This window comes from Ambystoma mexicanum, chromosome 7q (assembly GCF_040938575.1).
Source record: "Ambystoma mexicanum isolate Mex_15411 chromosome 7q, UKY_AmexF1_1, whole genome shotgun sequence".
In the NCBI taxonomy this organism is placed as follows: Eukaryota; Metazoa; Chordata; class Amphibia; order Caudata; family Ambystomatidae; genus Ambystoma; species Ambystoma mexicanum.
The window spans coordinates 752,934,045-752,961,391 of record NC_090941.1 but is presented as its reverse complement, the minus strand read 5'-3'; the positions used below and the strand labels follow the sequence as shown (position 1 = coordinate 752,961,391).

Here is a 27,347-nt window from a genome sequence, read left to right as displayed (position 1 = left end):
GCAACGAATTCCAACAGGAAATGCAAACTATTCTACTAGCGGGAATGCCCAGCGAACGGACACTGGGGGATGCATTTCTGGTGGATTGGACCTTCCCTCTCCTTTACGTGTTCCCTCCAATTCCCATCATTCCATGGGTTCTCCGGAGATTGAAGAGGATTCGAACGACCATGATCTTGATCGCCCCGGACTGAGCGAGGAGAACGTGGTACTCCAAACTCTTAAATATGTCCACCTCACTGGTTGCCTCTGCGTCTCCTAACCCAGTCGGAAGGCCAGATACGTCATCCGACCGCAGAATCCCTCAACCTACATGCGTGGCTCTTGAGAGGAGGAGATATGATGACTGGGATCTCTCTGAGGCAGTACTTGAGGTGTTGCTGGCTGCACGCAGACCATCTACAAGATCTTTGTACGCGTGCAGATAGAGAAGATTTGAGGCATGGTGCAGGTAACGCGAGATTGACCCCATCTCTTGCCCCACCACCACAGTGATGGAGTTCTTTCTGTCACTGGCCTCTGCAGGCCTTCAGGTCAACACAGCCAATGGATATTTGGCCGCCTTGTCTGTGTTCAAGAGATCCCTGTATCAAGGTTAGTTTCTTACGATCCCGGAAATGGAACAATTCCTGAAAGGCCTTGTAAATAAACTTCTGCCAACTTCCTTTGTTGTCCCAGATTGGGATCTTAATCTGGTTCTTAGATTTCTGATGGCGGCTCCTTTTAAGCCTATGCACTCTTGTCCTTTACGGCATCTCTCATTGAAATCGGCCTTCTTGCTGGCTATTACATCCACTAGGCAGGTAAGTGAGCTGCAGGCCTTATGCTGTAAGCCACCCTTCCTGTGCTTTTTCCAGGAGAAAGTTTCACTCTGGGTAAGGCCTGGCTTCCTCCCCAGGGTTTTATCAGTATTTCATTTGGCAGTCCATCGACCTTGCGGTCTTCTATCCTCCTCCTCCTCCTCCTCCTTCTCTTCCTTCTAAGCAGGAGGAACGATTCCATTGTCTGGCCCTAAGAGGGCTTTGAATTACTATGTTGCCAGAACAGCTAATTTCAGGAGAGCTGACCCGCTCTTTGTGGCCTTTTCCTTAGCCCGTAAGGGCCTACCCATAACAAAGCAGACTTTATTCAGTTGGATAATTCTCTGCATTTATGAATGTGCAAGGCCGCTGCAAAATAATTACCAGCAGGCATCAGGGCCCATTCCACAAGGGGCATCTCCGCATCCACTGCATTGCAGAGGGGGGTTCCCTCTCTGGGAGATTTGACGCGCTAAGACATGGTCATCTTTGCACACCTTTGCAAATCACTATAGCCTGGATGTGGCTTGTGCTTCTGATGTGCGTTTTGGCAGGGCAGTGTTGCAAAATGTGTTGATATAACTTTTTGCTTGCCTTCCGAGTTACTGCTTTGGGAGTCTTTCAGACGAGGAATCTGCATTAGAAAAGCAATCCATTGAAGGAGAAATTAGCTTACCGTAATTTTCTTTCTATGGATTCTTCTCCCACAAATTCCTCATCTCCCCTCCCCTCCATCCCTGCTCAGAAAGTTACTTGCTAACTGTCGTTAATTCTACAGCATGGATATCCAACCCACACTTCTCTCTAAACTACCTATCTATATTACTCAATTTCAGTAGACTGGCTTAGCTGTAGCTACAAGTGCAATTTGTTGGGTCACTGGTATATGGCAGTCTCTTCTTCACCAGAAGTAGCACAGTGTCTATAAAAGCACAGTGTTGGTTTCAGAGCTACCTGTCTATCATGCCTATTAGTGGCACAACTAACATTGCTGCATTATTAGTTTTATAAAGTGTGGTTCGGATTTCACTTTTAGTTAAGAAATCAAAGGCATATGGATATAATATAGCTACCCATACTGGAACACAATTGCTGATACCATGACTGACACTTTAATTCATTGAATCCTTTTCTAGGGGATTTTTGTATTGCAATGCCTTTAAAAAATGTAATTGCTAAGGCACTTTTGTGAGTGCGAATAGTCGAGACTGAAATCCCTATTTCCACCAGCCATCTGTTTTGTTGGGGAGATATGCAAAGCTGCCACTTTGGAAACAGTACTTGCATTCAGAAGTCAATGCTATCTGAATTGTGAAATTCCGGTCAATAGCATGTTTGTCAGAGCTGTCCCTCCTAATTCTTTGTTTTCTTCCATCCCTGCACCCATTAATAATTCTGGTGGTGATAATAAATCATGTTTGAACCAAACTTTATCAACCCGGTTGTCTCAAAACACTCTTTTAAGAGATGTTTTTATTGTGCTGTTCAGCAGCACTTATTTTGCAGCAAGGCACAGTACGTCAAGACCTCAGCAATCTCTAGGCCCTGCGCCTACTCCCGCGCCACCTAGCGCCACACCGGCCTGTGAGGACAGGTTTTTTTAAATGAAAGTTCCTCACACTTATGAGTTCCCCTCAGACAGGAACCATCCTTTGGGATGTGATCAGGGACATGCTGCCTCCAGTCCTGCTGCTAGCACCCATGATCATCCCTCCTATGGCTCCAGCGCCTCAGGACCCCGCACAGCCCCAGCTTCCCGCTCTGGGCCCCATGGTTCCGGGCCTCCTGCAGCCCAGGCGGTTCTGCACCAGCCTCCACAACAGCCTCCGTCTCAGGTCAGCACACCTCAGCATTCGGCGCCCAGTACTCCTCCACCTGCTCCGGGTCTGGTGGACACCGATGAGGAGGAGGACCCCGACACACCTTCTTCGGCCAAGGCATTCCATGAACGACTTGCAGGGTGTCCTGGCTGAGGTCCTCACTAGAACGGGGATTCCGATGCAGAAAGACGTTGTGGCCTTGGCCAAAAAGAATGGCTTAAACCCCATTCGGCGCAGCCTACCAATCAGCGCCTCGATGCCAAGTACAGGCAATTGGAGGGGGATCCACTCTTGCTGTCGGCACACCCTCAACCACACTCCTCAGCGATTTCCGCGGCCTCACTCTACTGCAAGCCGCAGTTTTCCTAGGCTACCTCGTCCCCGAAGCTCCTATGCAAGGAGGAGAAGATCTGGGGGCATCTAGAAAGAAGGTCTATTCCAACGCCTCGCTGCACCTTCGGCACTCTAATGCAGACTCTATGCTCGCTGTTGTAAATCAAAGGCGTTAGCGGGAAATAGCCATCTTCCTTCCGGAGCTTTCGGTGCAGAGTCAAGCGCGCTTCAAGACGGGGCTGGCAGAAGAAAAGATTGTGGCGCAGGACATCATGGAGTCCACGGTGGCACATATAGATGCCTCAGGCTGTGCCATCTGCATCGCTACGGACATGAGAACTGCCTGGCTACGGGCTACCAAGTTCAACCCCGATGTCCAGGAGCGCAAATTGGACCTTCCATTCGAGGGTGGCGACCTTTTTCATTCCACCACCAATGAGGAGCTTGATGAGAAGAAAAACAGTTCCCAGACTGCAAAATCCTTATCTATCCTCACAAAGTCCACACCCAAGACCTAGAGCCAGGCGCACCAGCGGTCCGACAAGGGGCGGGCCTTCGGCGGGTTCCTGGGCTTCCACGGATGAAGGTGAAGACCGCCGGACCGGTCTCCAAGTCAGCACCGCTGCAAACAGCACAAGACAGGGAATAAGGGCTTCTTTCAGTCCCCCTCCTCAGCTCGAGCCTCAGCCTCAGAAGGAAAGAAGGCATGACATGCCCCTCCGGGTCCTCGTGTCTCCAGTGTGGGGCAGACTTGCCATTCACGCAAAATATTGGTGCGCGAGGCTCGCAGATCCCTGGATCCTCTCTGTAGTGTCCATGGACTACTACCTACCTATCCCTTTCTCCCCTCCGCTCCCACAGATTGGGACAAAAACTCAGTTGGCGGAAATTCGATTGCTTGTCAGGATGAGATCACCGGAGGCAGTCCAGCACACACCGCCTCTGCCCTCATGAATATGCTACACGAATTGGGATTTTCCATCAATCTCAATCACATTCTTGGGCCTCATCTGGAATACAAGCTCTGAGAGAGTGTTCCCCTCGGAGGACAAGATCTCAGCCATCAAGAGGGCCACAGGGCATTTTCTCGGCAGTCCTATGACCTTGGAATGGTGGTATTAACACCTCTTGAGGATCATGGCGGCATGTCTACTGGCAGTGCCTTATATGAGGCTCAAAATGAGACGATTGCAGCTGCACTTCGCAGCCTCCTGGCGTCGGGAGAGGGGTTCCGAGGCGGAACTTGTCAGCATCCCTCCCCATTACCACCAGGACCTAGTCTGGTGGAGCACAGACTACAACTTGTGGATAGGCAGGCCCTTCAGACAACCAGCACCGCAGGTTGCCCTCACAACAGACTCTTCCTCGGAGGGCTGGGGAGCCACTCTGGGCTGCAACAGTGTGCATGGAGTTTGGTCTCTTCAGAACAGGAGGCCCATATCAATTGGCTAGACCTGAAGGCGATCTGGCTTGCGCTCTCAGCCTTCCTCAGTGGCAAGACGATCCTCATTCAAACGGACAATTCCACCAGCATGTTTTACATCAACAAGCAGGGTTGCACCAGGTCTCCTACCCTATGCACCTTGGCAGTTAGCATTTGGGAGTGGGCCCTGGAGAACAACATACACTTGAAGGTCATCCACCTCCCGGGGGAGACCAACCTGGAAGCGGACAGGCTCAGCAGACTGGGTGCGGACAACTACAAGTGGCAGTTGAACAAACAGGTCCTTCAGGGGATCTTCAACAGATGGGGTCATCCTCAGTTGGATCTCTTTGCCACCTTGTCCAACCGGAGGTGCCCCCAGTTCGTGTCCTGGCAGGGACAGGGCCGGGGCTCTCTGGGCGATGCGATGCAGATAGAATGGAACAACATGAAACCTATGACTTACATCCCACGCCCCTGGTCCACAGGGTAATCTGCAAGATCGGGGAGGCCCGGCACCTCCGTGTCATCCTGATAGCTCTGTGGTGGCCCGTGAGGCCATGGTTCTCAGAACTCCTCAGCACATCGGAACAAGCCCCAATGCACCTTCTGCTGGGTCCAGCTCACCTTCTCTCTCAGCAGGGAGGCTCAGTCATCCACCCCGCCCCCCAGAGGTTAGCCCTCACAGCATGGTTCATGAACAGGTCACGTTAAAGCATCTGCACATTTCACAGGCTAACGTAGACATTATACAGGGCGCTAGGAGCAGTACAAGAGCAAGTGGACTAGGTTTTGTCACTGGGCAGAATCAAAGGAGGTTGACTTGCACGTTGGAATACGTGCTGTCTTTCTCAGCACACCTTGCACACTCGGGGGGTGCAAGTAGAAACATGCCGCACCTATCTGGCGGCATCTATAGGAACTCTGAAGAGGACTTTCCTCCTCCAACCTGATAGTAAAAAGACACTTGGTGGGATTCACCAGGCTCTATCCACCTATCGAGAAACCATGTCCGGTGTGGGACCTCAATGTAGTTTTGAGTGCCTTGCCGCATAAACCATTTGAGCCAATGCCGTCCTCAGACATCAGGCTGGTCACCATCAAGACAGCTCTCTTGTTGGGTTTTATGTCTGCTCACAGGGTCAATGAGATCCAGGCACTGGTGGCTTTGGAGCCATATACTACCTTTTATAAGGACAAAGGTGGTCCTTAGAACTCATCCTGCATTCTTGCCTAAGGAAGTCTCCTCGTTTCACCTCAATGAAGAGATTGAGCTACCTACTTTCTTTGCAGACCCAAAGGATGAGGCATAGCGGGTACTGCACTGTCTAGATGTCAGGCGTGCTCTAAATTTCTACCTGGACAGAACCAAGAGCTCCCGCAAATCAGAGGCCCTATTTGTCACCTTCGGTGGGTCAAGGCCAGACTGTCAAGCTTCCATAGCAAGATAGATGGTTGCAGCCATTAAAAAGGCTTATGAGGGGCAGCACAAACCACTCCCGGCAAATATGCATGCCTATGCTGTCAGAGCCAAGGCTGTGGCTTTTCAGAGGCGCGTACCATGGCAGGTCATCAGCAGGGGGCGACTACGTGGGCCATGCCTTCAGCCTTCTGCAAGCACTACTGCTTGGATGCCAGCTCCAGGTCAGATGCAGCATTTGGTTAGGCAGTTTTAAGGAACTTGTTTTCTTAGGAGGGTCACCTCTCCACCATGGGGCTAGAACCAGTTGTAATTGCCCATACATTATGGAGCAAAGGGGAGGGGACATAGGAATAATTATAAGTTACTCACTATAGTGACTAACATACTCCTAGTCCATAGCCCCCTTTCCTCCATACGTCCCACCATCCTCCCCTTAATACAACGGGTGTCATTAGGCAATGGTAATATTGTCGATGCGTCAGAGAGGACTGAGGAATGGTGCTGGTGGGCAGAGCCAGGTGAGCGCATGCTCTCAGGGCGCACCTCTGCACGACTAAATTTAAAGGGGAAGAAGAATTTTTCTGGGGAAAAAGGTTCCGTCTCGCGTCCCTAGCAAGGGACACCCCATTCAGTATTGAGGAAAGGGGACTATGGACTAGGAGTACGTTAGTCACTACGGTGAGTAACTTAGAATTTTCCGGCTAACCCTCCTCCACAGTGTGAACATCTTTCACCACCTCTGGCTACCCACCCCTAGAACCTGCACAGTCTGACCACCACTTCCAATAATGTCCAGGTGGTGCCCTAAGCGCGTCCACACAACAAACCGCTGCCCATATTTTCGATTGTTTCTGCATTACAAGCACAGTGCACTGCACCTTTCAATCAAGGTGTTTTTGAAAGCAGGGTTCGCATGTTGATGGTTTCCTGCATTTTTTTAGACCCAGTGAATTTCTGAATCTAGGTATTCTTCAAACAATTGCTACTCTTGATTGCTCCTGCGTTTTAGGCCCTACGCACCTGTTGCTAACTTGACTGCTTCCATGTTTCAGGCCGGTGCACCTTCTAAACATAGGTGTCTTTTTAAAACTGATCACTTCTCTAGATGGCTTCCAAAAATATCTGTACCAATACTTTTGGAAGCCACCTACCTGGATCTGGCGCTGCAGTGGATGATGTGTAAAGAATCTTCCTGGTCTCCCTCAGCCCACCTGCAAGGTATTGCAAGTAGGATGTGGGATTCCAGGGAAGCCCTCTGGGGAATAAAACCCTGTTGTAGAAAATGACTCGGACTTCACTCCCTCAGCCTATTCTGTTGAAGGATCGAAGGAACAGCTTAACTGGAGACATTCTTGGTTTCTGGGTGTGCCACTGTAACTCCTTGTGGGCTCTTTAGATATAAGGGTAAGGGCTTGTAATCTTTGAAAACTTTGTCTGCCTTATGTTATAGGAAAGAGGCTTACCGGTGCAGATGAAAATGAGGGTGTAATTGTGGCTGAAGGTGAAACTCGCTTGAGTGTCTGATGCGTAGGCGGGTCTGGGGATATCTTGAAAAGGAATAGATGAAGGAATAGAAGTCGTATTGATAGTGTGTATGTAATCGGATATGGAATGAGGAAGACTCCCCACTAGTGTGAACCGAGACAATGTTTCAGAGTAGTTGTTAATCGCTCGGCGTTTGCGGACTTCTGGGTCTGCTGAATGCTTAAGCGGTTGTCTTGGAAACTGAACAGTGTCAGTTTCGGGCAGCTAACAAAAGTGCGGGAGACGGGTTGCTCTAGGGAAAGATGGGTGTAATAAAACAATATTCCTCCTAACCTAGCTGAGTCTATATAAGTTCTACCTACTTAACAAGGATCTGGTGTGATGTGCAGAACGGAAGGCTGAATGCCTTCACAGGAGGCAGGATAGCTTGCGAGCGGCCCGAGAGCTGACAGAAGGAAACAAACAATGTTAACGGTAAGATGTGTAAGAGAACAGGAGGAGATGGGCAAAAAGCTTCTAGCTTGCAAACTCGCGAGGATGATCCACGGGTAATGTGGCAACCTAATAATGTCCAGTTCTTGCTGCCTGATCACCTTGCAAAGACTCTGGGCGCAGAACCAGAAGAAGTGCGACAGTACTGGAGGCTGGAATGCTGAATTGGTTCCAGCGCGCTATCTTGGAGGAGGCAACAGTAACCAACCCAATCCGCCTCCAACGGTGCCACAAAGACCACCTTCGGTCACAAGTCATAACACAACTCCAACTCTCTCACCCGTCCTCTCTGATCCCCCTTCCCATTCCTCGGTCGTTCGGCACTATCCCATACCACCCCGTACCCCATGCCTGCATCCCCCACCCCGCCTGTCACTCAATTGTCACATACCTAAGTGCAGCCTGCACAGCTTTGGCGAAGATTCCCCATTCAGCAGACAGTCACCTATTCGCCACTGGCACCCTCCCATCGTCCTAGGCACAGAAGCACCTCTACTCGCAGACCTCCCCCCCCCCCCGCAACACTCCTCCACCCACAACCTCATCCTTGCCCACTCTCTTAAATTCTTGCCCCCTCCCCAACCCTGTCCATCCTCTCTTCCTCTCCCCTGATAACTTGACTACCACTTCACTCCCCCCCAAGCTTCAAGCCTCTGCGCTATTCCCCCTGTCACCTCTCCCCTCCTCCCCCACTTCAACCCACTCCAACCCAACTCTTCTCACCCACCCCCTGAAACCCCAATTCCCATCCGCAGCATCTCCTTCCACAATCCCACGGCCTCTCCCCCCTCCTCAGGACACTGACCTGCAAACCCCCTCTCATGCATACTCATTAATGCCAGATCGGTTGCCAGAAATAAACATTCTCTCTGACGAAACACCAGACTGCTTCGCCATCACTGGAACATGGTTATCTGACCACTTCATCCCCAGAGCACATGAGACCCCGACACCTCCCAGGCTACTCCTTAATCGCGCACAACAGAGCCAGCAGAGCCAACATCCCCTCACACCCATACACATTGAGAAATAACCCTGCAGTGACGATTGCAGATCCCTACTAGTCAAAAACCAACTGTCTCCTACGTTCTCCCTCAGCGTCCACCTCCTTTACAGACCCCCAGGCTATAATAGAACTTTTACAGACTCTGAAGGACTCAGTGGCGGCCATCGGGATCGCTCATCCCACGCTTACCCTTCTAGGTGATCTGAACATCTGGTTCGACACCCCCTTCAACCCCATGACCCATCATCTCATTGACAACTAGGAGGCCCTCAATTTGATCCAGCTCCTATCCGGCCCCACGCACATTGCTGATGACACCCTCATCTGGACTGATCACTCCGCTATTTTCATCTCGGCCCTGTCTCCTGCTTTGGATCAAAGTAACTATCTCCCTGGATGTATCCTCCCCCCTACACTCCTCTCTTCCCCCTCTCCCCCCCAAAGGTTGAACCCCTTCCCCAGCACATTTCGACCAATGGCTCTCCAACGCTCAATTCCCCTAACCCCCACCAGACCCCCATTCCACTGCACAGGTCCTTCCCCCAGGTGGTTCAGCCCTTCTCTCAAATCCCTCAAAACCCTTAACCACTGCCTGGAACGCCATTGGTGAACACCCCCCTACCCCCAACCCCCCCCCCCCCCCGCCTCCCAAAACAAAGCCATTCTCGCAAGACGGATGAGAGCCTACAAATTAGAAATCAGAAAAGCCAAACATTCCTTATACAGCTTCCCCATCGACAATGCCATCAACCCCTGCAAAGAAATCCACAAGATCACTGAGTTTAAGACACCTCTCTGTTCAACCTCCCCGTCGCCAGTCTTCCAAGCACTGTGCGATGCCCTGTCCGACCCCTTCTTCTATATAGCCATTGAAAGGAACCTCCCCATCAATGCCCCCCCCCCCACACCCAATATTTCATCTTTAAACCTAGCACTTCTGCATACCAGATCGCTGGTTAAACATGCAATGGAAGTTCGAGATTATATCCTAGATCATAATGTTGACATCCTGTGTGTAACGGAGACTTGGTTATCGGAAGCGCATGGACCCACTATTGAACAGGTCACCCCAGCAGGTTACAAGTTCTTCTTTGGAAAACATTGTAATGATGGTCCTGGCGGCAGCGTTGCCGTCATCTGCAAGGAAGAGCTAAAAATGTACGAAATTAAAATTGTTTGTTTGGGATGTGATATTTTACATACTAAAATCATCCCCAATTCCAATTGTAGCATAAATCTAATTACCGTACATAGGCCACCAGGAGTTTCAAATAACTTTAATGAGGATTTTATCAATGTATTAAATGCAATGCAGAAGATAAACTCTGCTACAATACTAGCAGGGGATTTGAATCTGTCGAAAGGAAATGCTTTAGACAAAAAAAGCCAAGGAATTGGAAAAACTGCTTAGCAATAATATCTTTGTGCATAATAATGACCCGACACATATTAGAGGGAATACCCTGGATTGGATAGCTAGCTATAATCAGCATTAACAGAGATTACAACTACACCCTGCATATGGTTGGACCATTCGATTATTTCAAGTCAAATACAGCTCCCACCCCTTTCTAAGCCTAAACATGAACCAGTGCATAAAGTTGTACAGAGAAATTATAAGGCCCCCATAGCAGATAAATTATCTGAGTGTATGCTTTACCTTATGAAAAATGACAAGTGATTTAGATCACCCAGATACACTTGTGGAGAAATACAATTGAGAGATGACCATCCTGTTGGATAATGTTGCCCCTATGAAGCCTAACAAAAAGTAGGAAAACCACTCACCAACAAAAATGGTTTACACCTGAGCTTGCTAAACTAAAAGCCAGCAAGATACACGCAGTGTGTGTCTGGCTCAAAGATCAAAATGTAAATAACAAAGTGGCCTGGAAGTTGCATGAAAAAGCCTACAAAGAAAAACTCATGGCATCAAATCCCACTTATTACAGTGACCAGATAGAAATGGCAGGAAATAAAACAAAATAACTCTTCTGTCTCTTTAGGTCATGGGGGAAACCGGAAGTATTAAATCACACCGTTACTCCCACTCAAGAGGACTGTATCAGAACACAGAAAGCCTTCTCAAATAAATTATGTGCTCAAAATAAAATCAGAAAAGAACTACAGAGCCAAAAATCTGATATAGATTGTCACCTCAGGGAACGCTGAAACTAGCCATACAACCAATCGCTCACTACCCAGGAATAAAGTTTCTAATCGGGAATCATTCCCTATAGGGTTTAAATTTCCAGAGATATTAGTTTCTGAAATCACGGGTATCATGAGAGCTATGAATCCGACTAGTTGCCCTTTGGATCTTATCCCTTCCAAGATAATTTTGGATCACTTGGATATCTTCGCACCATTCCTATGCAGATCCGTCAACGCTTCTTTTAAGTATAGTACTGTTCCACAAGCTATTAAAGCGGTGGCAGTTACACCTTTACTGAAGAAGATAGGCTTGGATCCTAAGGATGCTGGAAATTTTCGCCCCATTACAAACACCTTGTTCTTCCTTAAGTTGGTTGACAAGGTGGCTACAATCCATCTTCAACGTTATATAGAAAACTCTGGGCGATTGCATGGAAGACAACCAGGTTTTCGCCGCTTTCATAGCACAGAAAGTGCCTTGGTGGACCCCCAGACCTACATGTTGATAGTGGAGAAAAGCAGATCACAGCTGCTGATACTGCTGGATTTAAGTGCAGCATTTGATCTGCTAGACCATGAGATCTTACTAAAGCGACTTCGAGCGGACTTGCCAATGAGACAATAAATTGGGTCAGGTCCTTCCTGGAGGGTAGAAAATCCAGGGTGTACTGGGGAGATTCATCCCCTTTATTTTTCAACATCTATATAGTACCCCTATGCAGAGAACTGGAAAGACTGTGTTTTTTCGTTACTAATTATGCTGATGACTTCCAGTTGTCATTTGCGTTATCAGGAGACCACCAGGAAGATCATAACAAATTAAATGAGGTCTACCAAGTTATGAAAAACTGGATGACCACAAACTGGTTGTGCTTATATGCTGTAAAAACGGAGCTCATGATATATGGATCCAAGAAGTCCAGAGAGATCTTAGCTCCCACTTTTTCTAGGTTTGTGGTGGAGGGCAGCCAGATAGCGGTGGTAAACAAGGTAAAGACCCTGGGTACATATTTGGAAGCTACTCTGGATACGGGAGCACAAGTAAAGGCCGTCGTAAAAAACACTCCATACTATCTAAGAGTATTAAGACAGGTGGCTCCTCTAATTTCTAAAAATAATCCAGCCATATTAGTGAGGGTCGTTATTCTTCCATGTTTGGATTATTGCAATGCCTTGTTGGGTGGTGCCAATAAGGAAGATATTTTCAGATTGCAAAAAATACAAAATGCATCTGTTCGCATTATTTACGGGATGAAACTGTATGAATCGACCTTGCTAGGAAGGAGTTGCACTGGCAGCCTATATCAGCCAGGATCTCTTTTAAATTATTGACCCTTTGCCACAAGTGCCTTTATGGGCTTGCATCTAGTTATCTAAAGGAGAGTTTCCATATACCAGCCCACCAGAAATCGTAGATCAACTTCTGCCCAGTTTCTAATAGTGGCAAGGACCAAGAGAGCATGTGGAAATGGAAGCTCATTCCCAGTGCTTGTGGCATATACATGGAATGACCTGCCTCAAGTGCTTAAAGAAGAAACTAATCATTTAGTTTTCAGAAAATCATTGACAACTACACTGTTTACATAAACACTGGCCAACCTCACTGTCTTTCTTTCTGCTTGTGAGCGAGCGCCTGGATGCCTTAGGGCTTTGGCGCTATATAAATGTTATAACATAACAATGCTACACGTTAACCCCCGCCCCATGCTCCCACCCCTCCCTCACCCTGCCCCTGACATGCACCCTCTTCAGCTACTTCGCTGCAATCTCCCACCCTGAGTTCTTAAAGTTACTCCAAATTAGCCCCACCTCATGATCCCCTGGAGACCCTTGCCCTCCGGCCCTCCTCAAAAACATTCTCTCCTCCACCTGTGCAGGCAACCTCTCCACAACTATAATAAACCACTCACTGGCAGCTGGGATCTTCCCAGAAGCATACAAAACCTCTCGCATCAAACCTACTGAAAAAGCCCTCTTCACCCCCTCCTATCCTAGAGTCACCAGCCCATTTCCAACAATTGCTTCATAGTTAATCAATATCAATAACATAGCCCTCACAACATGTTGTAAATGTCATTCCCTATGTGTATACTCCTGTGCCATGAACATGCGTCTTCTGCTTTATTTTATGTATTGTTTCCAATATTATTGCGCCTTGCCTGCCTCTGTAATGTATGCATCCTCAAGCGGTCTGTAACCTCGCGTTAAACCCAAGGGTCTGAGCGAGTAACAAATGTAATAAAATAAATAGCCAAACTAGTAGACCGCACAACCTTTTCCCAGCTCAACCTCTTCACAGAATCCCACAGCCTTCTTGACCCTTACCAGTCAGTCTTCATGGAACTAAACAAAGACTACACCTCCTCCCCACAATAGTATCAGCTCGTAAAACCCTTGCCTGGCCGCAGCAGACTATTTGATGTTATCACAGCTGCCCAAATGTGGTTAGCTACCTTCCCCCAGCCTTCAACCTCGATGAACTGGCTTCCCAGGGTTGCACAGAGTGTATTTCGCCACCCCAGGTTTCTGCAGCCTGCACAACCATTAGCTTTGAGGGGATATGCAGCATACAGATGTGAGTATTCATCATGTATCCCTTGTTCCCCAGCTGTCCCGAACACATCTGCCTGAAGAGCCCTGTGTATGTTTGTCTGTGCATGTATGTTCAAGGCTACTGCATCTCCTCACAGTGGGTCATCTATCCGCAATTCTCTTTTCTCGCGCGCGCATGTGAAGCTCCTCACTTCCCTCCTTTAGGCGCTACGTGGCACACCACGCGACTAGGTTGTTTACATATTGCATCAGCAGATTTGTCATGTTTCTACGCAAGTGCAAATCTAAAATGTATCAACTATACACAAAGTAACACTGATCACATTCTCATTAACTACACTAGATACATGCTAAATCGCAACATCACATCAGTATCGCCGTCATCCCAGTCACCAATAGGGCGCAGGCAACGCAACCGCATTGAGACCTTTATCGACTACCCCAACACTTGTCTCAATCTTGGGTGTCATGATAGGAACAGCAGACTCGGAAGACTGCGCCACACTCACCTTCCTTGACCTCTTGTCAGCTTTCGATGCGATCAACCACTCCATTCTCACAAACAGACTCTTCGACCTAGGCACCTGGGACACACCGCCCTTAGATGGATCTCCTCTTTCATCTCTGACCACTCTCAAATAATGTAACTCCATCCATTCTCCTCTGACCACACACACCCCCGCCCAGTCCCCCACCGAGTTCCTCAGGGAGCCTCCCTCTACCCTCCCTTTTCAACATCTACCTTTCAACCTTCCCCGTCATCTGTTACAACTACGCCGATGACACTCGGATCATCTTCAAGATCCCAAACTCCCGGTCTTCACCCCACCAAGGGGTGCCTCTCAGACGTAGACCACTGGATGACCAACAACCACCTCCTCCTCAGTCCTGGAAAAAACGAAATCCTAATCTGCTGCAAAACAGCTCTAGTTCCCTAACATACCCTTGACCGCCTTGCTTAGGACCCCTGCCCATTGCATCGCCCTGAGTCAAAAACCTAGGATGCACCTTCTCTCACCACATCAATGCAGTCTCCAGATCATGCACCTTCCACCTCAGCATTCTCAAGTGGGGTTTTTTATGTATCTATCCGACCCACATAGTCTCTGCAGTCATGACCATCACCCTCTCACGCCTAGACTACTCCAATTCCCTTTATCTAGGCGCGCCTGCATCTCATCTCAAAGCTCAAATGGATCCAAAACTCTGCAGAAAGGCTTCTCCTTGCTCTCTCTCCTAGAGCATTTCTCCCCTGCACCGAGAGTACTTCACTGACTGGCCATCATCCGACGGGCCTCCTTCAAAGCCATTTGCATTACCCATCGTGCCATCCATAAGAAAGACCCTGAATTCCTCCAAAACAAACTTGCACGCTACCACCCCATCCAAATCCACAGATCAGGTTCTGCACACCTCCTGGTAGTGCCCCCTTTAATGTCCTCCAGACTAGGAGGAGCTTGGGTCTCGTCCTTCCACCCACCTTCTGGAACTCCCTTCCCCTCTCGCTCCGTCTCATAGGGAATCACCTGGCCTTTAAGACGGCCCTCAAAATCTGGCTGTTCCCTCTCGCATCCTGATCATAGACGTTTAAGGTGGGAATTTGTGGCACTGGAAGGACCTGGAGATGGACAGTGTATCCCTCGTGCACCCTCCTTTTATAGTTGGTTTTCATGTAAATATCTTGACTGTGTATGGATTAAGCTTCAGGATTCCAGTTAATTCTGCTTTCAATGTAATAGTTCTGCTATATGTAATTTTAACAAAATTTGGTATTCATTATGTCTCTTTGGGTTAATGTTAAAAGTTCCATTCAGTTTAGAATTCAGCATACAATGGTTTTACTTGAATTTAAAGTTCTGGTCACTTTAGAACTCAATACGTAACAGTTCTGCTAATTTGTAACGTTTTTATTCAGTTTGGTATTCAATAGGCATGGGTTGTACTCGCAACACAATTTCAACTTAACCCGCTGTTTAATATTGCTTCATTTTGCTTTAAATGAAATGCCCACCGCTCATACTTTCTCCCTAAACACGTGACCACGCCGATACAAAGTATTCCTCTAAAATAGAAATTTTCAAACGCTTGTGCACCGGGTTTCTTATTTGTTAGAAACTCACTGGTTGCATTCACAGCTTTCCCAGCAGTGCGGATCACAGTCTTCTGCTTTTGTTGTCAGAGGGTCCAACTCCTGCTCCTCAGGCACTCCTGTGTCAACCTCTTAACACAGGGGAACGAGCACCTCGAACACAAGGGAAAGGGACAGCCTCTCCACCCAGCTCCCTTCTCAACGTTAAGTCTGTTCCATAGAGCCCCAGCTCCCACGCCACGCTTCCATGGACCACCTCTCTCTGCAGATTTCAGCGTCTGTGAGCTTCATAGGACGGACCGACCCATAGCACTTTTCCCCAGCTGCTCCTCCTGTCGCTCCTTTCTCTGCTGGGCTGGTCTCCTTTTATACACCTGCAGCCCCTTGACAGGCTGCAGGTGTGGATTTCCAATTAGTCCTGCCAGACCACAATCAAAGGGACATGCCTGACACTCTCAACTCTTAGCAGGCATCTTCATCGTCCCAGTACCAGAGTGGTGAAAGAGTGTAGTCTTCATTGCTCTTAGTGGCCTCTTCGTCCCAGTACTGTCAGGTGTTACATGTGGGGAAATAAGGGGAGCCTACTTATAATAACCCATAAAGGTCGGGGAAAGGTTAGGTTGATTGTGAATGGGAAAAGGGGGATACTATGCCTCGCCTACTCCCGATCACCAAGTACTGTCCACCCAGGTGATCCTCCTTTGCTTGTCCACCCCCAGGGTCGGGGTCCAAGAGAGATGGCCTTTCCCTAGCCACCTGAGAAGAGAATCCAGGGGGTTTAGGAGTGAGGATACCCTTGGGTTTCTCACAGTACCTAGATGGAATGCAGGCGGGTGACTATGTTGAATGTATAGCCAACCCATTTATTTTCCTTTCACACTCCGCACTTTCGAAACTTAGCCAAAGGCATGTGCTCATTCACTGCTCTCATATATATCAAGCATTGTTGCAAAGCACCTCTGCCATAAGAATGAAGCTACCTTTCATGACAAAAATTCGAACTGTAGCTACTGACATAACTTTTATGTCCTCTTACACACCCCATACTGCTTAGCTACTGCTTAGCTACAAGTATACCTCTTTCCACCCATCCACATGCCCTTCAGGCATAGGTGACTAGCAAGGTCTTGGCCACGCTCTCAACTTTAATGCCCGAAATGCACACACATACTAGCACCTTCCAATACTTTGGAACCTCAAGGGCGTTCAACCACTAGCGTGTTGGGGCCATAATTTTGGTGAAAGGCGTTATACAAATGACAAAAATGAATTAACCTTGAAGTGTAGCCTTCATTCTTCTCTAGTTATAAAGAATTGTAAGAGTCTGAGTGTCTGATGTATGTGCAGTGCGAGTTATTAGCTGAAGTGTACTTGTATGGCACCATCTGTCCTGCAGAGCCGAAAGTATCTCCTGTTAACAGTTGGTGTCAAGCCAACCAGGATCTCATAGGCACTAACCAGGTGCTAAATAGCTCCCCACAATTTCGATTTTTGAAGTGTGCGCTGAATTCTTAGTTTGTTACTAATAAATCTAGGAATCTGATGGTCTGTTCTTTATCTGATGTGTTGCAATTATAGTATGCCAAGACGCATAGGTTTGGGTTGTGTTTCTCTGGCTCTACCTACTCACCATACTGCCGACAATGTTGAAGTCTTGCAATAGATCTGGGGGGGGTTACATGAGAGTTACGAAATCTGAAAGTAGATTTACAAATGTAATTCCCCCAGTAAGGTTCTCTTGATAAGGACAGCTATTGCAGAGAAGTCTTGGGTATCTTGGTTGGGCTTTAATCCAAATCTGGGAAAAATATAGAAAACCAAGCAATTTAAGAAAGTATTATTCTGTCTTTTTTTTCCCAGCTTCTGGTGCTCAAATATGTACAAAATAAGGATGTCTTCATGAGATACCACAAAGCACACTTAACAAGACGATTGATTTTAGACATCTCAGCTGATAGTGAAATTGAAGAAAACATGGTTGAATGGTTAAGGGTAAGTACCTCAAACCCTTGCTTGGTCTCATTTTTTCTTCCTGCATTTATATTCAGAAAGTTTAACTTTACAAAAAAGTTTAAAATCCAGCATGCCTGAAATTGTTCAGTGGGGTCAGGAAAGACATTTATTGTATGCTCAGACCATAGGACCGCTAAAATAGATTGTTGATCTGATGGTACTTTTCAACTTCAATATGTTAGTTTGATATTACAACCACACATGTCTTCCTTAGACCTTTTGGTTTGATTACAAAGGCTGGAGTACTTCTTACACCACAAAAGAGGCCTGGCTACTTGCCCAGCAATTTTACACATCATAACTCTCTGCCTGAATGCAAAAGCTGTTCTCCTTTTTCATTTTGAAAGATTCTCGTCATCTTTGACAGATTCTGTTTTTAATGTACTGTCCCCCTTTATGCCTATTAAGTGAAGTGCACAATACTGCAGCTCCTACAGTATCTTATCTTAGTGTTAGATTGATGTAGGCATGATCACCGTTATCTGGGTCATAGCCAATAACATTCATAGGATTTATTTTGCTGCCCTGTCACGAGTGACCCGTAGAAATATTCTTCTCAGCTAGTAACAGATCTTCCCATAGCTAGTCTGTATGAAATTTCAATTCTACTTTTTAGAGCAAATGTGGTTATTTTCTTTTTTCATAGCTTCCACCCATCCCATTTGGGGTGACTATAGCAAAACAGAAGTAGTGAGGGTTGGAAGGTTTAGAATTAATCTGCTTTGTCAACCCAAGTGGGACCGGTATGCCCAGACGTGTGTCCCGTGCCTGATGATGCCCAGTTAGGCTGAAACATGTCTGGGGATGTTTGTGGTCTCGTGCAGAAGGGATGTGACCTAGCAGTTTGGGCTGGACTGCCCATTGGGGTTGGGACCAAGCTTGATTTGCATATGGTCTTTCCCCTTTGTGTAATGGCTTAGCATACGAAGAACAATGGTTTTGAGGGTAGCCCAGAGCAATTGCAAGAATTTTGAGATTCATTTCTAAACCTTCCAGCCATCACCTTATTGTTTTGCGTTAACAGAAAAGCTGACACTTGGCACCAGGATCTTTATCTGTTGGGTTTGATTCTAAAGCATCCAAGAGACGAGACTGACTCGAGGGCAACCATATAAGCTCTGCTTCAGCATCATTTGTGACCTTGAAAATCTGATGGTGAAGCTCTGCCTCTATACTGACCAGAAGGAACAGTGTCTGATACCCTTTCCTCTGATCCAGTGGGAACAACGGAATCCTTTTTTCAGTAGCTGTTCTTCTGTGGATCTTCACTTCTCAGAACTTGTCCTTACTACATGACACTCCTCTGCATCATCCTAACATTTTAACGTGGCTGCCACCTCTTCTGTTCACTTTCGTTGACTATTAATCTATGTAGCCGTACCCAGCGACCCTCCCCATTGTGAAGACCACCTGTGACATGTCCTCCTGCATTTCTTCTGAACCACAGTCGGCGACCTTGGAGCAAATGTTTTACCATTGTTGGATCTCTGATCTGCTATCTGAGTCACATTTACACTGCCTGCATTTCTTTAGGAGGTTCCTCTTTGCTTGGCATCCATGTCTTCTGCTCCAGGGTCGTCTGATACTGACTTTGCTCCTGGCTGTTGAGTGACTGCCTCAGCTTTTGAAGCAGGCTCTACACCTTGCAAACTGTTCAATAGAATACCTTTGGTTGTTTTTATGAATTGGGATTTTTTGTTGGGCGGATCTTCTGACTCAGCTGTGAAGGTTTACTCTGTTAATCTGTGCCTGCAGGCCTCCCATGCTGAGCTAACCCATCCAGCACAGAATCCAAATCTTCCCTGTTGGTGACTTCATACTCCTCGCTGGAATCTATCATCCTGGGGCTTGGCAAGTGCCCCTGTTGTGCTGGACTGCGTCCTGCGTTTCCTGATCCCTCTTAGTATCTTCTTAGGGTCCAAACTGCCTTGAGGGCCACTTGTGTTGACCCTTTACCTACCTTCATAGGGTGACATTGGTCCGTGGGTTTGTGCTGCCCCATGGACTTAACATTGGCACTTGAGAGTGGTGGAGGGGTCCTTTTTGATTCTTAGGCATTTGTTTTTTACTAAATGTACAGTTGTACTGCAGTGAACTGTTGGAACATTGTAGGGTTCTGTGAGACTACTGCCTGTATTTTTTCATTTATAATAAACATATATTTTTCTACAAACAGAACATTTACATTTGCTAAAAACATTAGCTAAAAGGCCAAATGAGTACATGGGTATTGAAGACAACATTTTGTACACAACTGGGCTAAACCAGTACTCATGTCAGCCAACAGCATAATATACAAGGCACCATTAGTTCCAATTTGCAGTCTGAGGCCACAACTGAAAGGCAACAACTGAAACGCACATAAAACCACAAGGGACAAACACACAAAACAGCACAGTGAGAGACAAGACACAAGATTTATGGACACATGACGCAGACCAGTCCAGTCCAGTTGTTAAAGTGTAGGGCTCCTCAAACTCAATACAGATCTTAACCCCACTGATTCTCCTCCAGGACACTTCGGAACACAATTTCCTATAGAAAACCAAGAGTGCAAGATCCTACACATGTGAAAAACCATAAGGGGAGGTTTTCAATAGCTTGCTGGTTCGAGTTAGGGTTAGAATAATTCTTAGTTAGGATTTGAGTTTGGCTAAATGATCCCATACAGAATAAACCATCAGCGGAGGTCCGGGGTAGGGTTAGAACTTGAATTAGTGTTTGGACTTAGTAAACAAAAAGCACACTAAATAGGGCAGGTTACCAAATAGGTTACCTTAATATGAGAAGCTGTGTGTGTGTGTTTTTTAAAGAGTCAATCCTTTGTACTCCACAGTGCAGCTGCTCATTAATGATCTGTGTCTTATTGTGAAACAGCGGTGGCAGAGAAGGGGCTATAGCTTGCTGCCTACTGTTGGCTCTAGATGTACTTTTGAAAAATGAGCAAGCCCATTCATGAATATAAATGAGCCAGGAGTCGGCCGTGTCTAAGCTTACTATACTTGAAGCGCAGCAAATTGCTTATCTATTTATAGGCTCAACATTGGTTAACTCGTCTCCCCCCCCCCCCCCAATCCAGGGTAGGGGCTGGGTGTGTTGTCTGCAGCACCGGGCCCCAATGCAGCGCTCCCTCTTTCCCAGCACCTCACATCTGATCTTATCTGTCCTGTCAGGAATGTACAAAAAAGAGACAATTGTCTGAAGTTTGTGTTGACATTACATTGGCCTCATTACTTCCTCAGATTTTTTTTTATATTCTCTCTGACCCGGTCCTTCTATGGAAGCTCAGCTAGCTTCCAGTCTAGGTCCTCGCTCCCCACAATTAACCTGTAGTGCTCAGTCTGATGCTTGCTGCTGAGGCAGTTCAGCTTGAAGCCTATGGAGCTTGGATTGTCACTCTCTGCCTCATTCAGGATCTGGAGAATTCCACCTACGCTGCAAACGTTTCCCTCCTTGTATACATCTGGCATCACGTCACGGGTCCTCAGCCTGAGCTTCGGCCACCATCTAAGGAAAATTAATCAATTCTGTTACGGGCAATGTGTTCCTCCTGGATGTCTGATAATTTTCTTGTCTTAAATGCTAACAAAACTAAAGTTCTCTTTTTTTCCCTGCTAATACTATTCCCTCTCCTCCTCCTTGCTTTGTTTCATTTCCCCTTCACAACTACCGATTTCTTCTTCTGCTCCTAATCTTGGCCTTTATCTCGATACTGACGTATCCTTCTCACATATTTTTATTTCCTCATGTGCTTGTCGCTATCATTTGTTCAACATTTGCAAATCTCGCCCTTTTCTTACTTTTCATGCCACTAAGATTTTGATCTCCTCACTTATCTTTTCACGTTTATTCTATTGCTCTGCTACACACCTTGGACTTCTTAAAGTCTGTCTTCAATGCTTATATTCGTCTCTTATAACTTTTTTCCTTCGTGAGTCAATTTCTCTGCCATTTTTTCTCTTGGCTGGCTTTCTTTTCGCTCTCGCCTCAAATTGAACTTTGTCTTGTTGTCAAATTTCAATAAGGACTTGCGCCCTCTTATCTTTCCTCTCTTGTCTTTCTATTAGTCTTCACATGGTCTTCGCTCTGTCTCAATTTCTATTATCAGTTCCTCGCCCCCCAACCCCTGTGCCCAATCACTGTTTCGCTCTTTTACTTTGCTAGCTCAATTTCATTGCAATGTTCTTCCTCTATCGCTAGGTTATATTATTTCTTGCTCTCCATTTGGTACTACTCTTAAGACCTCTCTTCTTCACTTAGAACGACAACTATGGTTAACTTTTTGTAGTTTTTTAACCCTGCTTTATACAAATGCACATTTTTCAAACTCCCTGAAAGGCATATTTTTCTCAACCACAGAGCTTGGGTTAACAAGCATGTTAATTACCTATTGTTTTATGCATATTTAGAGTTATTCTTCAGATTAATTATCAATGCAATAAAAGGCACATTTACGAAAGCTAAATAATCCAGTGCAGGCCTGCATAGTTGAACACTTTTTCCAACAAGTTGTGGCCATGTGGGGGTGGGGGAATATGATGTCAAGTATGACATACTGACTGGTGTAATGCAAGATATCTATTGTTCCACACCATTTCTAGGCCACACAGATACCTTTTTTGTGCCAATTACTGACAGATCTCAGTGACTACTCTTCTGTTATCTCTTCTTCAGGGAAAGCGGAATCAGGCCGACTCCCCCTAGCAGGTCGACTCCTTGATTCTCAGTACACGTCCTCATCAGAGCTCATTCAGAGCCACCCCCCCAGACTACCTTCATAAACCGGCTTGAATGGCACACTGCCACAAATTGACTTACAGGTAATTTAATGCACTGCTGCCGATTAGAGGGCAACTGCGGACAGTGCAATTTAGTACATACAAACATTTTTGAAGGGATACTCAACCACAGGATTGAGCACCATAAATATGGAATGCAACCCTCTTAAAAAGTACAATAATATTCTAATGGTCAATGGCTTTCACAATGCCTAAAATTATCTTATTGGCTACAAGCAGTACTCTGGAGATCCACCTCCAAGAGTCTGCACCCTTCCTTTCTCATGGTCCTAGTAGCTGAAGCGTGGTCACTTTTTGTGAACATTGTAATCGACCCACTCCCCCATACCAACTCTGTTCTATGTAGTGTCCACCTAAAAGTGACTCACTCTTGGGCACTGCCACAGCACATTGCTCATGGGGGCTATTACTGCTACATGTGAAGAGCCAGGAATGAGACACTGTCACACAGAGCTCATGGTTTTGGCTAAAGACTTTTATTAAACAATAAAGGGGTTGGAAAATGTTTCGCTGTCCCTAATCTATGAGGGATTTCCCCTCATCAACCAAAACTAAGGGTCTGTCCTGTAAGAGATGTCCAAAGCAAAGATGTCCTGTGTCGGAAAATCCTATTCTAGCCCTCGCATTCTAAAACAAACTCTGAGGTGATAAGGGTATTGTCTCTGGTTTGAAAAGTGCACAAATGTACAAGTTCAAAAGAAAAGTGTAACCGAAACACAGGTTCTGAATGGATTAAAGGCATGGTCTAGTAAAAAATGTTATTTAAAAAATAGATAGGCAACATAAAAAAAAAATACTAGCATTCTTTTTTAAAACTTCCTATGTAAAATTTTGAGCTATTCAAGCTCAAAATTCGCAAAAGCAAGCACATGGGCGCATCCATTTTGTGAAATGAATGCCCTCCTGTGCTGGCTTTTGTGGCACTAATGAAGGAAAGGCCAGCCAGCTGTAGTAAACAAAAGCTATCGCTGGGTGGCTTTTCCTTCATTAGTGCTGTACGCGGAGGACGGGGACCGGAGATCAGAGTAGGAAAGCTGCAGCTGAATCTCGGTAAGTGCTATTTATTTTTTAAAAAAATAAGCACTAGCTGGGGTTTTTTTTTCTAAGTTTTCTGGGCTGGAGGAGCCCGGAAAACTTAGAAATAAAACCGCAGCTTTAAAAACGTATTTATGTTTGCGGTCGCTTTTGAAGCGACCGCAAACGTAAATACAACGTTATTGTGTTGGAAAACGCTGCGGTTTTTCTTTCCAAGTTTCTCAGGCTCCTCCGACTCGGAGGAGCCTGAGAAACTCGGAAAGAAAAACCGCAGCATTTTCCAACACAACCGCGTTGTGTTTCTGCCTGAATCTGCTTTTCCATTTGGGGCTCTCTGGCTCCCCATGGGGAGCCCGAGAGCCCCAAATGGGAAAGCAGATTCAGGCAGAAACAACGCAGCATTGCGGAAAACAATTGCGTTGTTTCTGCCTGAATCTGCTTTCCCATTTGGGGCTCTCGGGCTCCACGGGGAGCCTGAGAGCCCCAAATGGGAAAGCAGATTCAGGCAGAAACAACGCAGCATTTAGCATTTCCCATTTGGGGCTCTCCGAGAGCCCCAAATGGGAAATCAGCTGTAGGCAGAAACACTATGCGGCATGTAAACACAACCGCGTTGTGTTTCTGCCTGCTGTGGCTTTCACTTTGGGTCTCCGGTGCTCCCCCAGGAGAGCACGGGAGACCCAAAGTGAAAGCCAAGGCAGGCAGAAACACAACGCGGTTGTGTTGGAAAACGCTGCGGTTTTTCTTTCCGAGTTTCTCAGGCTCCTCCGAGCCGGAGGAGCCTTTTTCCAACACAATAAAGTTGTATTTATGTTTGCGGTCGCTTCAAAAGCGACCGCAAACATAAATACGTTTTTAAAGCTGCGGTTTTATTTCTAAGTTTTCCGGGCTCCTCCAGCTTATTTTTTTTTTTTTTTAAATAAATAGCACTTACTGAGATTCAGCTGCAGCTTTCCTGCTCTGGTCTCCGGTCCCCGTCCTCCGCGTACAGCACTAATGAAGGGAAAGCCACCCAGCGGTAGCTTTTGTTTACTACAGCTCGCTGGCTTTTCCTTCATTAGTGCCGCAAAAGCCAGCACAGGAGGGCATCCATTTCACAAAATGGATGCGCCCATGTGCTTGCTTTTGCGAATTTTGAGCTTAAATAGATCAATTTTACATAGGAAGTTTTAAAAAAGAGAATGCTAGTATTTTTTTTTAATGTTGCCTATCTATTTTTTAAATAACATTTTTTACTAGACCATGCCTTTAAGTTGACAGTTCCTGGGAATGGCTCCTTTCCCCAGGTTTCTTTCCACCACAAACACAAGTTCCAAAGAATAAGCAAGTTCCATAAGGACCAAAAGGATGCCTCTCTCCTCTTGGTATTGCAATCCACTCCAGGGGAAATAACTCCCTTTTCAAGTCTCTTCCACAAACACTGTAATTGACAAACCTCAGGGGGTATGGCTGTTCCTTGGGATTCTCTTTCCCAAATAACAGTTTTGGGTGCGGGTCCCAGACTCGCAAGGCACCTGGTATACTCTCCTTCCAGGCAATCTCATTCTTCCTGTGTTTCTGGCATTCACACAGTTCCAATATTCGATATTGTTTTCACCAAAATACTGTCTCAAACCCACTTTCATTTTCTTTTTTTGTTAAAAGAACACCTGGTATACTCCCCTGCCAGGTTCTCTTTATTCTGACATTTCTCGTACTCGCACAGTTCCAATATTCGGTATTGATTTTGTCAAAGTATTGGGTTACAAACCCTCTTTCATTCACTTTTTGTGTTATGTCCCAGTGACCCAATCTTCTTGTTCGGGTCACCCGACTCATGTACCGGGCACTTGTTGGTACTTGGTGAATCTGCTGAAGCGCCCCAGTGACCTAGCTTCCCTTTCCCGGGCTCACTGGCTTTCTCTGGTGTTCTTCGGGTCTCTCGCGGCAAACACTCAGATGTGCCCCGGTGTGATGCCTCCACTCCACAGGCTATTTTTCTAATTGATAATGTCCTCAGACAGATTCCTCATCTTAAATATTTTTCTTGCTGTAACAGATCTCACAAACTTGTTGGCAACAGGGGGCACTGTGCTGCTTTCATGTTGAGGCCCCTTGCATGCTTCTTCCTCGGGGACAGATGTGGCGTCAATATAAATAGCTTGCACGGTGCCCCATGACCTCAGTTGCTTTTTCCCACTTGCTCAGCACGCTTCTTAGACCGTTGGTTAACACCTTAGAATATTTGAACATATATCGAAATGTGCTACTTTGTTCAAGAATGTAGACCCAATAAAATCTCTGGTTTCAAAGGATTTGAAGACTGTGACTCCAAAACGTTGCATATGGATCCTCACAGGATCTGACTCTGCTGTCTTGGTACCAACCACAAAATCAATGACTGTAGTTTGTGCCAGTAAATGCGCCTAAGGCTCTTTAAGAGAGAACATGTAAATTGGCTCTCAGATGCTCAACATCCAAATTGCCTAGTACCACACCTTCAAAAAGAAAATCCTTGATGGTAGGAATGCTGAGGCAAGCGAAAAATCCACTCAAAGGCCCTTAAAAAAGCCAAAAACACAGTAAGAAATCACTCTCCTGAGCGACTCTTGTCATTCATTACAGATGAAGACCAAGAAGAAAATAAAGCATAGGCACTCAACCTTGCTGGATTTCAGCCCAAAAGGAGTCGGACACAACTCCCATTGAAATCTGCATCTGATTTCAGAAAAATAGGAAGTAGTTAGTTTAGTGATGCTGTACTTAATCCCGTAAATAGTTCCGATTTCAGAGCCAGAGAAGAAATCTGACCCCACCATGCCCATCTAGACTGGTAGGGACTGATAACCACCCATCCTGTGTGTTAAGATGGATTTCTGAGCTCTGACCTGGTGGGCAGAGGTTCAGGAGGCCAGCCTAGTTTCTTGGAACAGGGTAACCTTCTGGACAGCCAGACCAATCAAGGTAGCTTGGCGGAAGTCAAGACTAGGTGTCAGGAGGGGTGAGGGTGACTGAAAGACCTCAATGAGCACATAGAGCAAAGGATACTTACAAATAGCTCCCAGTCAGGTGTGTATATATGTTAAAAATACAAATACATTTATTTCAAGGCTAATGGGGTTTCAACACACAAATCAAATCACAGTAATACTATTAAGCCGCCACAATCATATCTAAATACATATATACAAGACCAATGGGGTCTAAAGGGTTAATGCACGAAATGGGTCCACAACCTAAAAGGGGAAGGAAACTGGCAGTGCAAGTAGTCTTTAGTCCCTTCTACTTCCAACACACTCCTAACTAAGAGGCAGTCCAATCCCTAATCGGCCCGGGAGGATAGCTCAGCGGCAACATGCTCACCTTGGAAGCAAGATGACATGAAGCAACACAGGTTCGATCCCCGGGTCCGCGCTTAGAAACCTCTGGGTATTTAAGCGCATTATAAATACATAAATAAGACAAACTACTATAACAAACACTTCCTGTAACAGCGCCTCGATGCCCGCGGGCTGTGTGAGCGCTTTAAAAATGCTAAATAAATAAGAGTGGAGCCTATTGCTCAAATGTACATGCAGTGCTGGGGCATGCAGTATTTCAAATGGGCAAAACGGGGTCTCTTCAGGGGTGTGTAGCAACTCTGGAAGGTGGGTGAGGCGATGAATAGGTTCCCACTATTCGAGGAGGGCCTCCACTTGAGGGCAGAGTCGATTCCAAGAGTTGGGAATAGTTCGCTAGTTCGCACTAGCAGTGGACAGGAGAGGGGCCCTCAGGGGACACTTGTGCGTAAAAATGGATGGAGGCACTAGGAGCCACCGGTTAGGGTTGAGATTACTCATCGACCCCCGGTGCACTCCGGACCAAACTTCGGCAGTCGAGTCGACTTCGGTTGCAGGTACATTTGCGGCAATTTGGCGGCTCAGCGGCTTTCAGCGACGAAGAT

At 46.5% G+C, this 27,347-nt stretch overlaps 1 protein-coding gene across 1 annotated transcript in view; it reads left to right on the top strand.

Annotated features, from left to right (window-relative positions):
* Positions 1 to 27,347, top strand: part of CUL5 (cullin 5) — a 1,916,374-nt gene that overhangs the window by 1,311,405 nt on the left and 577,622 nt on the right. The window contains exon 13 of the mRNA XM_069640617.1: positions 17,439 to 17,570. Within this exon, the coding sequence (XP_069496718.1) occupies positions 17,439 to 17,570 (132 nt within the window). The remainder of the gene's footprint in view (positions 1 to 17,438; positions 17,571 to 27,347) is intronic.